The sequence below is a fragment of the Lontra canadensis genome, unplaced genomic scaffold (assembly GCF_010015895.1).
Source record: "Lontra canadensis isolate GAN:19392208 unplaced genomic scaffold, GSC_riverotter_1.0 scaffold113, whole genome shotgun sequence".
Lineage (NCBI taxonomy): Eukaryota > Metazoa > Chordata > Mammalia > Carnivora > Mustelidae > Lontra > Lontra canadensis.
The window spans coordinates 5,623,710-5,637,342 of NW_022631107.1; the positions used below are offsets into that span (position 1 = coordinate 5,623,710).

Consider the following 13,633-nt stretch of genomic DNA (forward strand, 5'->3'; position numbering starts at 1 on the left):
CCTATAACATCAATTCTTAATTGAATATCCAGTTTGCTAGCTTGCCCACCAGATTTTGGACTTGCCAGCTCCCAGCCAATTCCTTAAAATAAATCTCACTTTTTCTCTCTTTAGATGAATTGATGGATGGATAAATGATACAGATTATATATCTATGCCTGTCTTTATCTCGGTATATTCTATTGGTTCTGTTTCTCTGGAGAATCCTAATACAGGTATGAATAAGTAATGTGCCAAAATAACTTTTGTCTAACTCAAGGATATTAAATATAAAATAAAAAATTAATACATGCATGGTGGGACTAAATCATTTGCAAGATTCCTTTCACGTATAAAATTCACTGACTCAAGCCACTGGGAGTCTGAAGAAACACATTATTGTGGCATTCATCTGTTTCTGTTTTTCCTATAAACTACATACCTTCTTTTTCTTTTCCTTTCCGGTTTGATTTATCCCACTGGGTTTAGTATATTTTAGTTTCAAGTGAAAGAAACTAGACTGAAACTAGCTTAGTGAAAAAGGAAATGTAATGATTGAAGAAAAACAAAAACAAAAACCCAGGTAAGTCCAGGGAAAGAGCTGGCCTTCGCCATGCCCAGTTATGGTCCAGGAATTAAAATGCACAAAGACCACATCTTGTATTTCTTTTTGCTCTGTTGTAAGAGATCACTCTAATAGCTAGTGATTCTGGATCACAGAGTGCAAATCTTCGCCAATAGCACAAGCAAAAATCCAGGGCATGGCTGAGGAGCTTGGCTTGAGTCCAGGTTGCTGAGGCCTGGGGCAAAGGCCAGTTGATTGGCTGGCTTACCGGGTGGAACAGGGGCAGTTCTTGAAGAAATAAGAGAGGAGGTCTGCTTATAGGAAGGAAGAGGAAGGGGAGGCAGCTCCAAAACCTTGTTTTCTACACTGTTGTTTGTTCAGAATTCTTTGGCAGATGAGGATCATTTCAAGTTGGGAACTGCTGAGGAAGAGTTAGGGAAAGGGTAGGGCTGCATTCTGAATGGATCCAAGGAAAGAACTAGTCCAATTTCCGGTCTGGAGGTGGGGAAAGCCTATTAACACCCTTCCTTCGCTATTCTGATTTTAATATTCTCAGGACAGATTGAGGATTGGTTGGCAGATGAATTAATTAGTATTCTTTGGTTGCGGGAAATGAAATTCAATTGTTAAGGCTCAATAACTTCGACAAAGCCTTAGTTAAAATGAAAAGAAACAATAGCTCCCAATGGTGTTTAATAAGAAGTCTAGAAATACCTTGAGGAGTGGTGAAAATGGTCTTTGGACAGCAAATACAAAATATGAAAACCTATGAGTTCATAATCACCCTGCCCCCACTCCAAAAAAGAAACCCTGTTGGTTGACTTGAGAACAGCATTTCATTGTTCTCAAGATTAATTAATGAAAGGTAAAGGTAAAAAAATCAAGTATGTATCCTGTCATTCCTAACGGCCATACTATTTTCAGGATAACCTGTTAGAAGGAAAGCTCTTCTTTATAAAATAATTCCAGCTAATAAATGCAAAAAAGAATATTAGAATTAGAACATTACCATTTTGGAAGCCCTAATAAAATACTAGATCCAGAAAATGATCATCAATGTCTGTTAAATCCATTAGGTAAAATGTTAATGGGAAACTTTTTTTAAAGAGATGGATCAGGCTAGAGGCATTTAAACTCGTAATTTAAACAACACTAAAAGTGGGATATGCAGACACTATGTTCCTCCTGGTGTGTTGCAATAGGAAGTACACAGTCCTGTGTATGAATTATTCTTGCCAGAAAAATTGACCCTGGATCTAATCAGGAATCTAGATCTAAATACTAGTTTTCAGGAAATGTAGGAAATACAGGAACAAGGTAAAATGAAGTGAAAACACAAAGATACCATGTTTGGATCCTGATTTGAGCAGATAAACTCTTTGAGAGTGAGCAAGGGAGAGCGATGCATTATGTAGAAAACCACAAGAATATTTGTTCTAAAGGACAAATAGGAACTGTTTCTTCAATAGATCCGTTTGTTTGTTTGTTTGTTTTTTAAAGGTGGGAATTGGCAAAGATGTGTAGCAAAGGGAACCCTTGTTCACTGTTTGTCAGAATGTAAATTGGCACAGCCACTCTGGAAACAGTATGGCAGTTCAACAAAAAATTAAAAATAAGATTACTAAATGAGGCAACAATGACACTTTGAGTATATATCCAAAAAACTTGAAAGAGGGATCTTGAAGAAATATGTACACACTCTTGTTTATAGCAACATTACTCACAATAGGCAAAAGTTGGAAACAACCTAAGTGTCCAAGGGGAGATGGGTAGACAAACAAAATGTGGTCTATGCATACACTAGAATATTACTCAGCCTTAGAAAGGAAGCATGTTCTGACACTTGCTACAACATGGATGAATCTTGAGAACCTTGAGTTGTTTAATGGGAATAGAGTTCTGGAGATTGGTTGCACAACTACACGAATATACTCAACACTACTGAACTGTACACTTAAATGGTTAAGATGGAAAATTTCATGTAATGTGTATTTTTTTTAAGATTTTATTTATTTATTTGACAGACAGAGATCACAGGCAGAGAGGCAGGCAGAGAGAGGGGGAAGCAGGCTCCCTGCTGAGCAGAGAGCCTGATGCGAGGCTCCATCCCAAGACCCTGGGATCATGACCTGAGCCAAAGGCAGAGGCTTTAATCCACTGAGCCCCCCAGGCACCCCTAATGGTAAACTTTTCAACCAAGTTTTTTCTTAAGTAACCCAGAGTTGGTTTCTGTTCCATGGAACCAAGACCATTGATTCAACCATAAAAATGACCTTTAACCCAGTATTGCTGATGGTTATCATTTTGGTGAATTTTGTTGAATATTTTTAATATCTTGTGTTTTTCTGTGAATTTCTCCCCTGAACAAAATTGAAAAAACTGTTGTTGTTCTAACTACCTAACAATTTTTGAATAATTATTCCTACTTTCAAACCTCACAACAACCCTATGAAGTAGGGATGAGTTTTATTCCAATTTTTCAGGTGAAAAAACTTGATGTTATTTTGTATCCTTATTTGTAAGCATTTTCCTATACCAACTTTTTGTAAACATGAGTTTCAGTGAGTGGATAATATTATTTTATAAATATAACATTAATTTATCAATCCCTTCCATTGAACTTTTATGTCATTTCCAAGTTTTTGCTATTACAAATAGTATAATAAACATTCTTACACATGATTCTTTTTTTTTTTTTTAAGATTTTATTTATTTGAGAGAGAGAATGAGTGACAGAGGGGAGGGGTGGGGGGAGAGGGAAAAGCCGACTCCGTGCTGAGCATGGAGCACCATGTGAGCTCCATTCCAGGACCCTGAGATTATTACGACCTGAGACAAAGTCAGTTGCTTAACCAACTGAGCCACTTAGGCACCCCCAGCATGTGATTCTTTATTCATGTATCTATTTATCCACAAAATAAATCAAGATACTCACAGGCACATTCAAAACTATGGGGGTTTGATGCCCAAGAGCTGAGTCTAGTTCCCTGAAGGGGGTTGGTGGGGCCACTCTCCTCCCCCTTGGGTGCCCACTGCCTCTGTAAGGGTTGGAGGCAAAACAAACACTGAACCTTATTTGGGCTTTCACCTTTTATCATAGATGTGAAAATCCTCTTTGGATTTTTTCCAGTTAGGAAAAAGTAATGTAGGTCTTTCAGCCAAGAGGCGGAGTGTGAACTTTCAAAAGCAGGTGATACTTGTAATTCAGTTTAATAACTAAGGAGTTTTTTCCCCCATCTTCATTTCTAAGTTTCATGAGAGAAGAGATGCTTTTTGAAAGTTACTTTAAAAAAAAAAAAAAAGAGGGGTGCCTGGGTGGCTCAGAGGGTTAAGCCTCTGCCTTCGCTCTTCGACATGAACTCAGGGTCCTGGAATCCAGCCCCGCATTGGGCTCTCTGCTCAGCAGGAAGCGGGCTTCCCTCTCGCTCTCTGCCTGCTGCTCTGCCTACTTGTGATCTCTCTCTCCGTCAAATAAATAAATAAAATCTTTTTTTTTTTAAGGAAAAAAGAAAAATCTCTTGGAAGAAAATGCTTGGATTGTACTATTAAAAATGGAAGGCATTAAGGCATTTAAAACTAAATTGGAAAAGTTAAACACAGAATTACTATATGACCTGACAATCCCATTCCTAAATCTGTAGCAAAAGAACTGAAAACAGATACTAAACAAATACTCGTACATGAAAATTCCTAACAGCATTATTCACATTAGCCAAAAAGTGGAAACGGCCTCCATGTCCATCAAATGATGAATTCATAAATAACACATGGTATGCCCACACAAGGGGATATTATTCAGCATAAAAAGGAATACAGTTACTGATACATGCTACAACGTGGATGGACGAGGAAAACCCGTTTCGCAAAAGAAGCCAGACACAAAAGGTCACAAACAGTATGATTGGGTGAATCCAAAATGCCCCAAATAGGTAAATCGATACAGAGAAAGCAGACAGGTGGTTGCCAGGGACTGTGGAAGAGGGGAAGGGGAGTGACTGCTCATCGACAGGGGGATTTCCTTTCGGGGTGGGCAACATATTTTGGAAGAAGAGGTGATGGTTGCGCAACTTTGTGAATGCCTAATATACACCTTAAAACGGTTTGATGTATGTTATACGAACTTTACTTCAATATAAAGAAATGGAATTGGCAGCTAAAATACTGAAACAACGTGAGTCTTTCTCACATTCATTTTGCAAACCGGTTAGTTACTCTGGTTCAGCCCTCTGAGAGGTCCGGGAGAGCTGGCTCTGCAGCCACGCAGAGAGCGGGCCTCCCTCCATGGGGCGGGGCTTGTGGGGCGGGGCTTGCCGGGACGGGCCTCGTCAGGGGCGGGGTCTGGGGCGCGGCGGAGCGCCCGGCCAGGAGGGGGCGCGTCCGGGACTGGCTTCGCCGGTTGCCCGGAGAACCCGCGACAACAAAAGGCCGGAGCGGCGGCGGCGGCGGCGGCGACGGCCGGGAGGAGCGAAGCTGGGTAGTCCTGCGCTGTGCTCGCCGCCGGAGACCGGGGCTTTCTCGAGCTGGTCAGTGAGTGGAGGGCCGGCCTGGCGGGGCCGGGTGCGGTGTGGCGCCCGCTCTCTGGCTCGCTGTTGAGGGGAGGGGGCGCCTCCTAGGGGTGCGAGATGGCTCGTGGGTGTGGAGGGCGGTTGGGGCGCCTGCAAAGCCGAGGACGGCGCCGGAGGGGGCTGGGGTCGGTGCTGGGAACTCCGCCGAACGGCCGGGGGGAAGTGGGGTCCCCCTGGAGGTAGAAGGTCCCGGGAATTAGGGACGCGCGGGAACGCCAGACGGAACCCCACTAAGTCAGATCCTGTTTCTGGCGCTGGTGCTTCCAGCTGCAGGAGCCGAAGGGGATGGGAAGGCCCACCCTCATGGGGGTTTCGTTTTGTCGCCGGCCTCGTTTTCCGTGCGGATGTTGAAACTTTGGTGCAACCCCAGCGCTGTAGGAGTCTCAAAGCCTCCTCCCTCAGAGGCAGGTTTCGTTGAGAAAGAACAGTGCCCAAGTTCTTTATTTGAAACACCTTTTAAATAACACCCTCGCTCCCTCCAAGTTTGCAGATCTTTGTTTTTCTACTTTACTTTCTCTGTTCTCTAGTTATTATGCATATGGGGCCTTTTCTGAGATACTTGGGATTCATTGTTCATTTGCTGGGATGTTTCTTACGGAAATATTAGCAAACCAAAATATTTAGACAACCACTACTTCTGGAAAACCACGGGCACTGGATGGCAACAGTATTTGGAGACACTTCTTTTTGATCAGTGACATGGCGTCAGTGATCAAAGATTCTCTTGCCTTTCTCTGATTTCAAAACTCCATGGAGTATGCCTAAATATCACTAGCCAATCAGATTTCACCTTTCATTACATTTATTGGCGACATCATACATATGGTTCTGATGACTGCAATTGATCAGAATCTAAACTTTAAGTGCTGTGAATTTTTTAATACTTAAATTCTTGGATATTAATCTTTGGCAAGCCATAGATTTAGGGCCCTTATTTATTAAAATAAAGAGATAGAATTTCTTTTGTACTTGTAGCAAAACTTTCCCATTGTGAAAACCTAGAAAGTGAAAATATCCCAATTACACTGCACCTTTTATTAGCAGTTTTGTTGGAAATAGTTAGGTTTGGCTTAACATAGACCATGACTTCTGTTTTAATGTGATGGTATAAATTAAAAAAAAATCTATATAATAAAAACTTCAAATGTAGATATTTAGAGACATTTGGAAGAAACAACTCATACAGCATCCTTGTAGTTTATTTGGACAGTTTTCCAGTACCAAGTAATCATGGACTCCTTTAGGATCCCAGAAAATATATATTGTACATATGAATATTTTTTCACAGCTGATTTTAACTAGAATGGTTAAAACTGCCAAGGTAGGTACATCTTTTTATTGTGGCCATTAAATGCAGCATGTTGACTCTGTTTTGGGATTTTGCAGCCCAAGGGAGCTGATATTTTTTTACTCTCAGTGGGCTCTTAGTAGAGTGATGTATTTGTTATTGTGATCCTTTTCAGACTATCCACTCACAGAATTATAATGCACAGTACTGCTGCAGAGTTTTTTAAAGGCTAGTGAATATTAAATATGTCTTTATTAACATTTCCATAGCAAGTAGAGCTGAAGATGTTATTTTAGTCTATTAATAGTCTACTAGGTTAATAGTCTGCTACTAGTTAATAGTCTACTACTACTAGTCTACTAGGTTACTTAATGAGACTGTGCAAGACTCCACTTCTCCAAAGAGTCCAGGGACACCTGAAACTGATTATTTTTTATTATCTTCACTTAAACATTATCAAGACTATTTGTTACATTTTCTTTTTAGCTTTTTTTTTTTTTTAAATTTTAAGACTTTATGATTTATTTGTCAGGGAGAGAGAGCACAAGCAGAGGGAGTGGTAGAAGCAGAGGGAGAAGCAGAGTCCCCCCTGAGCAGGGAACCCAACTCAGGACTCCATCCCAGGCCCCTAGGAATATGACCTGAGCTGAAGGCAGATGCTTAACCGACTGAGCCACCCAGGTGTCCCTCTCTTTAGCTTTTATATGGTGTAAGCTTCATCCTACCAAACCTGAACATTCATGTAAAAGTTTTTATGAAAACTTTATGTTTGTATTTCTCTTGGGTATATACCTAAGGAGTGGCGTTGCTGGGTCAAATGACAATTATGTTTTAATTTTCTGAGGAACTGCCAGACTCTTTTCCAAAGTTGAGTGCATCATTTTATGTTTCCCTCTGAAGTATGTGAAGGTTCCTTCCATATTCTCTATGTTTTCACTGACACTTGTTTTTGTCATTTTAAAAAAAAATTTTATTTTTTGTGGTGCCTGGGTGGCTCAGAGGGTTAAGTCTCTGCCTTTAGCTCAGGTCATGGTTCCAGGGTCCTGGGATCAAATCCCACATTAGGCTCTGCTCAACAGGAGCCTGCTTCTTCCTCTCCCTCTGCCTGCCATTTCCTCTGTTTGTGCTCTCTCTCTCTCTGTCAGATAAATCTTTTAAAAAATTATTTATTTATTTATTTGAAAGAGTGTGGGAAAGGGAGAGCACAAGCATGAGGGAGGAACAGAGGGAGAGGGAGAAGCAGGCTCCCTGCTGAGCAGGAAGGCCTATGAGGGACTGGATCCTGGGACTCCAGGATCATGACCTAAGCTGAAGGCAGATGCCCAAGCAGCTGAGCCACCCAGGTACCCCTCACCAACATGTGTTTAGATCTGTCTGTTTAAAAAATTTTTGATACTTTAATATCCATCTTTTTAAAAATTGAAGTGCATTTGACATAACACTGTTATGTTAGTTTCTGGTGTACAGACAAGTGTCACCACAAGTGCAGCTATCATCTGTCACCATTCAGTGCTATTACAATCCCATTGACCCTATGCTATAATTTTTATCCCTTGACTCATTCATTTCATAACTGGAAGGCTGTACTCCCACGCCCCTTCACCCATTTTGCCCATCTCTCCAACCTGCTACCGTCTGGCCACCATCAGTTTGTTCTCTGTATTTATGGGTCTGATTCTGCTTTTTATTAGTTTGTTTTGTTTTGTAGATTCCACATATAAGGTAAGTTATATGGGGCACACCTGGCTGGCTCAGTCCATTGAGTATATAATCCTTAATCTCATACGTGAGATTTGAGCCCCACATTGGGTGCAGAGATTACTTAAAAATAAATACATAAATAAATAAACATTAAACAGAAAGGAAAAAATTATATGGTATTTGTCTTTCTCTATCTGACTTTGTTTCACTTACCATAAGACCCTCTAGGTCCATCCATGTTTTGCAAATGGCAAGATTTCGTTCACTTTTATGGCTGAGTAATATTCCATTGCATATATATACACCACATCTTCTTTATCCATTCACTTATTGATGGATGCTTGGGTTGCCTCCATATCTAGGCTCTTGTAAATAATGATAGTAAACATAATGGTACATACATCTTTTTGAATTAGTGTTTTTGCATTCGTTGGTAAAATACCCAGAAGTACAATTAGAGGATCATAGGTTAGTTCTATTTTTAATGTTTTAAGGAAGCTCCATACTGTTTTCCAGAGTAGCTGCACTAGTTCACATTCCCACCGATCATGGTTGAGGGTTCCTTTTTCTCCACATTCTTGCTAACACTTGTTATTTCTTGTCTTTTTTTTTAATAATTAAAAAAAATTTATAAACATATAATGTATTATTAGCCCCAGGGGTACAGGTCTGTGAATCGCCAAGTTTACACACTTCCCAGCACTCACCATAGCACATACCCTCCCAATGTCCATAGCCCCACCATCCTCTCTGTACCCCCTCCGCTTGGCAACCCTCAGTTTGTTTTGTGAGATTAAGAGTCTCTTATGGTTTGTCTCCCTCCCGATCCCATCTTGTATCATTTATTCTTTTCCTACCCCCCAAATCCCCCACATTGCAACTCCATTTCCTCATATCAGGGAGGTCATATGATAGTTGTCTTTCTCCTGAATTGACTTATTTTGCTAAGCATAATACCCTCTAGTTCATCCACGTCATCGCAAATGACAAGATTTCCTTTCTTTTGATGGCTGCATAGTATTCCATTGTGTATATATACCACATCTTCTTTATCCATTCATCTGTTGATGGACATCTAGGTTCTTTCCATAGTTTGGCTATTGTGCACATTGCTGCTATAAACATTCGGGTGCATGTGCTCCTTAGGATCACTATGTTTGTATCTTTAGGGTAAATACCCAGTAGTGCAATTGCTGGGTCATAGGATAGCTCTATTTTCACCTTTTTGAGGAATCTCCATGCTGTTTTCCAGAGTGGTTGCACCAGCTTTCATTCCCACCAACAGTGTAGGAGGGTTCCCCTTTCTTCATATCCTCACCAGCATCTGTCTTTTCCTGACTTGTTAATTTTAGCCATTCTGACTAGTGTGAGGTGGTATCTCACTGTGGTTTTGATTTGTATTTCCCTGATGCTGAGTGATGTGGAGCACTTTTTCATATGTCTCTTGGCCATCTGGATGTCTTCTTTGCTATTTCTTGTCTTTTTGATTCTAGCCATTCTGACAGGTGCAAAGTAATACCTCATTGTAGGTTTGATTGTATTTCCCTGCTGGCTGATGATGTTGAGTCTTTGCATGTGCTTATTAGCCATTTTTCATATCTTTGAGGAACAAAAGTTTTAAATTTGATTAAATCCATTTCATCTGTTCACACTTGTAAAGCTTATTGCTTTTGCTTTTGGAGTTTTACCTGAGAAACCATTGCCAAACCCAAGATTATCAAGAGTTACCCCTATATTTTCATCTAAGAATATTAGGAGTTTTAGCTCTTATGGTTAGCTCTTATGGTTCAGGTGAACGATTTTGAATCAACTTTTGTATATTATTTGAAGCAGGAGTCCAATTTCATTCTTATGCATGTGGATATCCAGTTGTGTCAACATTTGTTGAAAAGTCTGTTCTTTCCCCATTGAATTGTCTTGGCACTCTTGTCAAGAATCATTTGCCCATAAATATAAGGATTTATTGGGACACCTGGGTGGTTCAGTTGGTTAAGCATCTGCTTTCGGCTCAGGTCACAGTCCTGCATCAGGCTTCTTGCTTGACAGGGAACCTGCATCTCCCTCTGGCTGCCACTCCCCCTGCTTGTAATCTCTCCTTCTCTCTCTGTCTCTGACAAATAAATAAAATCTTTTAAAAATTATGAGGATTTATTTCTGGATCCTCAGTTCTTTTCCACTGATCTTTAAGTTTGTCTTATACCAGTACCACACTGTCTTGATTTCTGTTGTTTAGTTTTAGAATTGAGGAAGTGTGTCCTCTGACTTTGTTCTTTTTCAACATTATTTTAGTTATTCTGTGTCCCTGGAATTTCCGTACGAATTTTAGGATCAATCAATAAATAAAATCTTTTAAAAAAAAAGAATTTTAGGATCAGCTTGTCAATTTCTGCAAAGAATTCAGCTGGGATTTTGATAGGGGTTGCACTGAATCTGTAAATAAATTTGGGGAATATTGTGATTTTTAAAATGATTTGTAAAAAAGATTTTATTTATTTGACAGACAGAGATCACGAGTAGGCAGAGAGACAGGCAGAGAGAGAGGGAAACAGACTCCCCACTGATCAGAGAGCCTAATGCGGGGCTCCATCCCAGGACCCTGAGATCATGACCTGAGCCAAAGGCAGAGGCTCAACCCACTGAGCCACCCAGGTGCCCCATGGAATATTGTAATCTTAACAGTGTTAAGTCTTTCAACCCACAAACATGAGCTGTTTCTCCATGTATTTAGATCTTTACTTTCTTTAACAATATTTTATAGTCTTCAGAGTATGTTTTATATGTCTTTTATTTAATTTCTAAGTATTTTATCCTTTCTGATGCTACTATAATGGAATTGTTTTCTTAATTCATTTTTCAGGTTCATTGTAAGTATAGACACCAATTTAATTTTTTAAAAGATTTTATTTATTTATGACAGAGAGAGATAGTGAGAGAGGGAACACAAACACTGGGGAGCTGGAGAAGGAGAAGCAGACTCCCCGCTGAGCAGGGAGCCCATATGGGACTCAGTCCTAGAACACTGGGATCATGATCTGAACTGAAGGCAGACGCTCAACGACTGAGCCACTCAGGCGCCCTGACACCAGTTTAATTTTTAATGTATTAATTCTACCAGCGATTTTCAGAAACAAGTACAACATAAGTAGGAGTGGAAAAGCCGTTTTTCGGTTAGTTTTGATTATTTTTGAAAAGAAATTATTTAAAGTTATAGAAACCCTTAAAACTATTTGTCTGGATTTATTTCTAATATTTGTGGCAAAGAGATATAGCTATAAAATCTAATAAAGGGTTTGCTTTCAGCGCAAGTGTATAGTTACTCAATAATTTCCTTGCCTTAATTTTTTAAGTCCCCGGTTATTCAATATTTAGATTAGTGAACTGGGAAACATATTACTGCTACAGAAAGAATGGTATGATGGAATCCCATACTTCATCATTTACCAACTCATGGACCTTACCCTTTAGACTGTTTTGCAGCAAATCCAGACATTTCATATCATTTCATCTGTGAATTATAGGTATATTTTTGTAAGACATATTTACTTGTTTTAATTACCTCATGTTGGAATAAAACGTGCTTTAATTGACTTTGTTTTGGAAGATGGTTAGTTTTATTAGGATAGTCCATAATTGAATTTTGTTTTTATTTTGATACACAGGAGTCCAGATCTTACATAAAATGGATAATTCTCACAATAGATACTGAATATTAAGTAGAAAGTTATTTAGTAAAATCTAAGCTGCTATGGAAGAAATACCAGTAAAAGTTGCTGTAAGAATCCGACCTCTGCTGTGCAAAGAAGTTCTTCATAATCATCAAGCTTGTGTGAGAGTTATTCCAAACACCCAGCAAATTATCATTGGGAGAGATAGAGTCTTTACTTTTGATTTTGTTTTTGGCAAAAATTCCACTCAAGATGAAGTTTATAATACATGTATAAAGCCACTAGTGTTGTCTCTCATTGAGGGCTATAATGCAACTGTTTTTGCCTATGGACAAACTGGATCCGGGAAGACCTACACCATTGGAGGAGGCCATGTTGGTAAGATTCTCGTACTCTTTGACTTTTGTTTGAGATGCTGGAATGAAGCTAAAATATGACTATCTGAAACATAGAAGGTGCTCAGTATATTAATTGAATGAAATAATGTATAATCCTATATTATATCCTGTATATATCCTGTATAATCTTTGAATCAAGTATAAGATCATCATCTTTGAAAGATTTATTTTTAAATGTTGAAGTTTCATTCAACAGTTCGATTTATGATTATATTTGATTAAGGAAACAAGTTTAATACAGTGTTTGGTGTTCAGCCCTTTGCCATTTTCCCCCCATTTTTATTGAGATACAATTGACATACAACTTTATATTAGTCCAAGGTACACATATAATGATTTGGTATATGTAGTATTACAAAATGATTACCACAGTAGGTTTAGTTAATACCAGTCACATCACAGTTATAAATTTTTTCTTGTGATAAGAACTTTTTTAAAAGATTTATTTATTATTTATTTCGGTGAGAGAGAGCTAGAGAGAGCACAAGCAGGGTGAAGGGCAGAGGGAGAAACAGGGTTCCCACCAAGCAGGGAGCTCAATGCAGGGGCCCGATCCCTGGACCCTAGGATCATTACCTGAGCAGAAGGCAGACGCTTAACTGACTGAGCCACCCGGGTGCCCAAGAACTTTTAAGATCTAATCTTTTAGCAGCTTTCAAGTACACAATACAGTATTAGTAACTACAGTCACCATGCTGTACATTACATCCTCAGAACTTACTTATCTTATAACTGGAAGTTTTTATGTTTTGACTACCTTCACCCATTTCCCCCCACTCCCTGCCTCTGGCAATCCTGTGTAAAGTAGAAAGAAATGAGTTAACATGACCAGATTTTGATCTTTTAACATAGTCCACGTGTAATATCAAGAGCCCAGCGACCAGAACTTCAAGGCAATAGGAAGAATTTATTATGTGGTTTAAGGGTTTTTTCCCCCATTTTTAAGTCAAATTTTTATTTTGCTTTTTCCACTTTATTTGAGGTACAATTGGTAAATAAAATTTTACGATATTTAAAGTGTACATCATCATGATTTGATGAATGTATATGTTGTCAAAGGATTCCTCCAATCTAGTTAACACATCCATCACCTCACGTGTAAATACAGATTTCTATTGTATTTTATTTTTAAAGATTTTATTTATTTGAGAGAGAGAGAAGCACAGGTCGGGTGAGGGGCAGAGGGAGAAGCAGACTCCCTGCTGAGCAGGGAGCCCAACGTGGAGCTCCATCCCAGGACCCTAGGATCATGACCTGAGCTGAAGGCAGATGTTTAACCGAATGAGCCACCCTGTCACCCCTGGATTTCTATTTTAAATACTAAATATTTTAGGCTATAATTTCTCCTGCTTAAGATTTCCTGTAGAGCTGGAAGGAAACGTGAGAATCATTTCTCTTTGTTTATAACTGTGGAGCTCCAGCTATGGCGCGATCAGTGAAGGGCTTATTCAGTTAGAGGGCTAGTGACAGCT

The 13,633-nt window shown here is 39.4% G+C and overlaps 1 protein-coding gene across 4 annotated transcripts in view; it reads left to right on the forward strand.

The window, feature by feature from the left end:
* Positions 1-4,978: 4,978 nt before the first annotated feature.
* The window catches only part of KIF27 (kinesin family member 27), an 82,948-nt gene continuing 74,293 nt past the window's right edge, over positions 4,979-13,633 (forward strand). For all 4 annotated transcript variants that reach the window (XM_032840569.1, XM_032840570.1, XM_032840571.1 and 1 more), the window contains exons 1-2: positions 4,979-5,067; positions 11,758-12,141. In XM_032840569.1, coding sequence (XP_032696460.1) covers positions 11,844-12,141 — 298 coding nt within the window. In that variant the 5' untranslated portion in view covers positions 4,979-5,067; positions 11,758-11,843. The remainder of the gene's footprint in view (positions 5,068-11,757; positions 12,142-13,633) is intronic.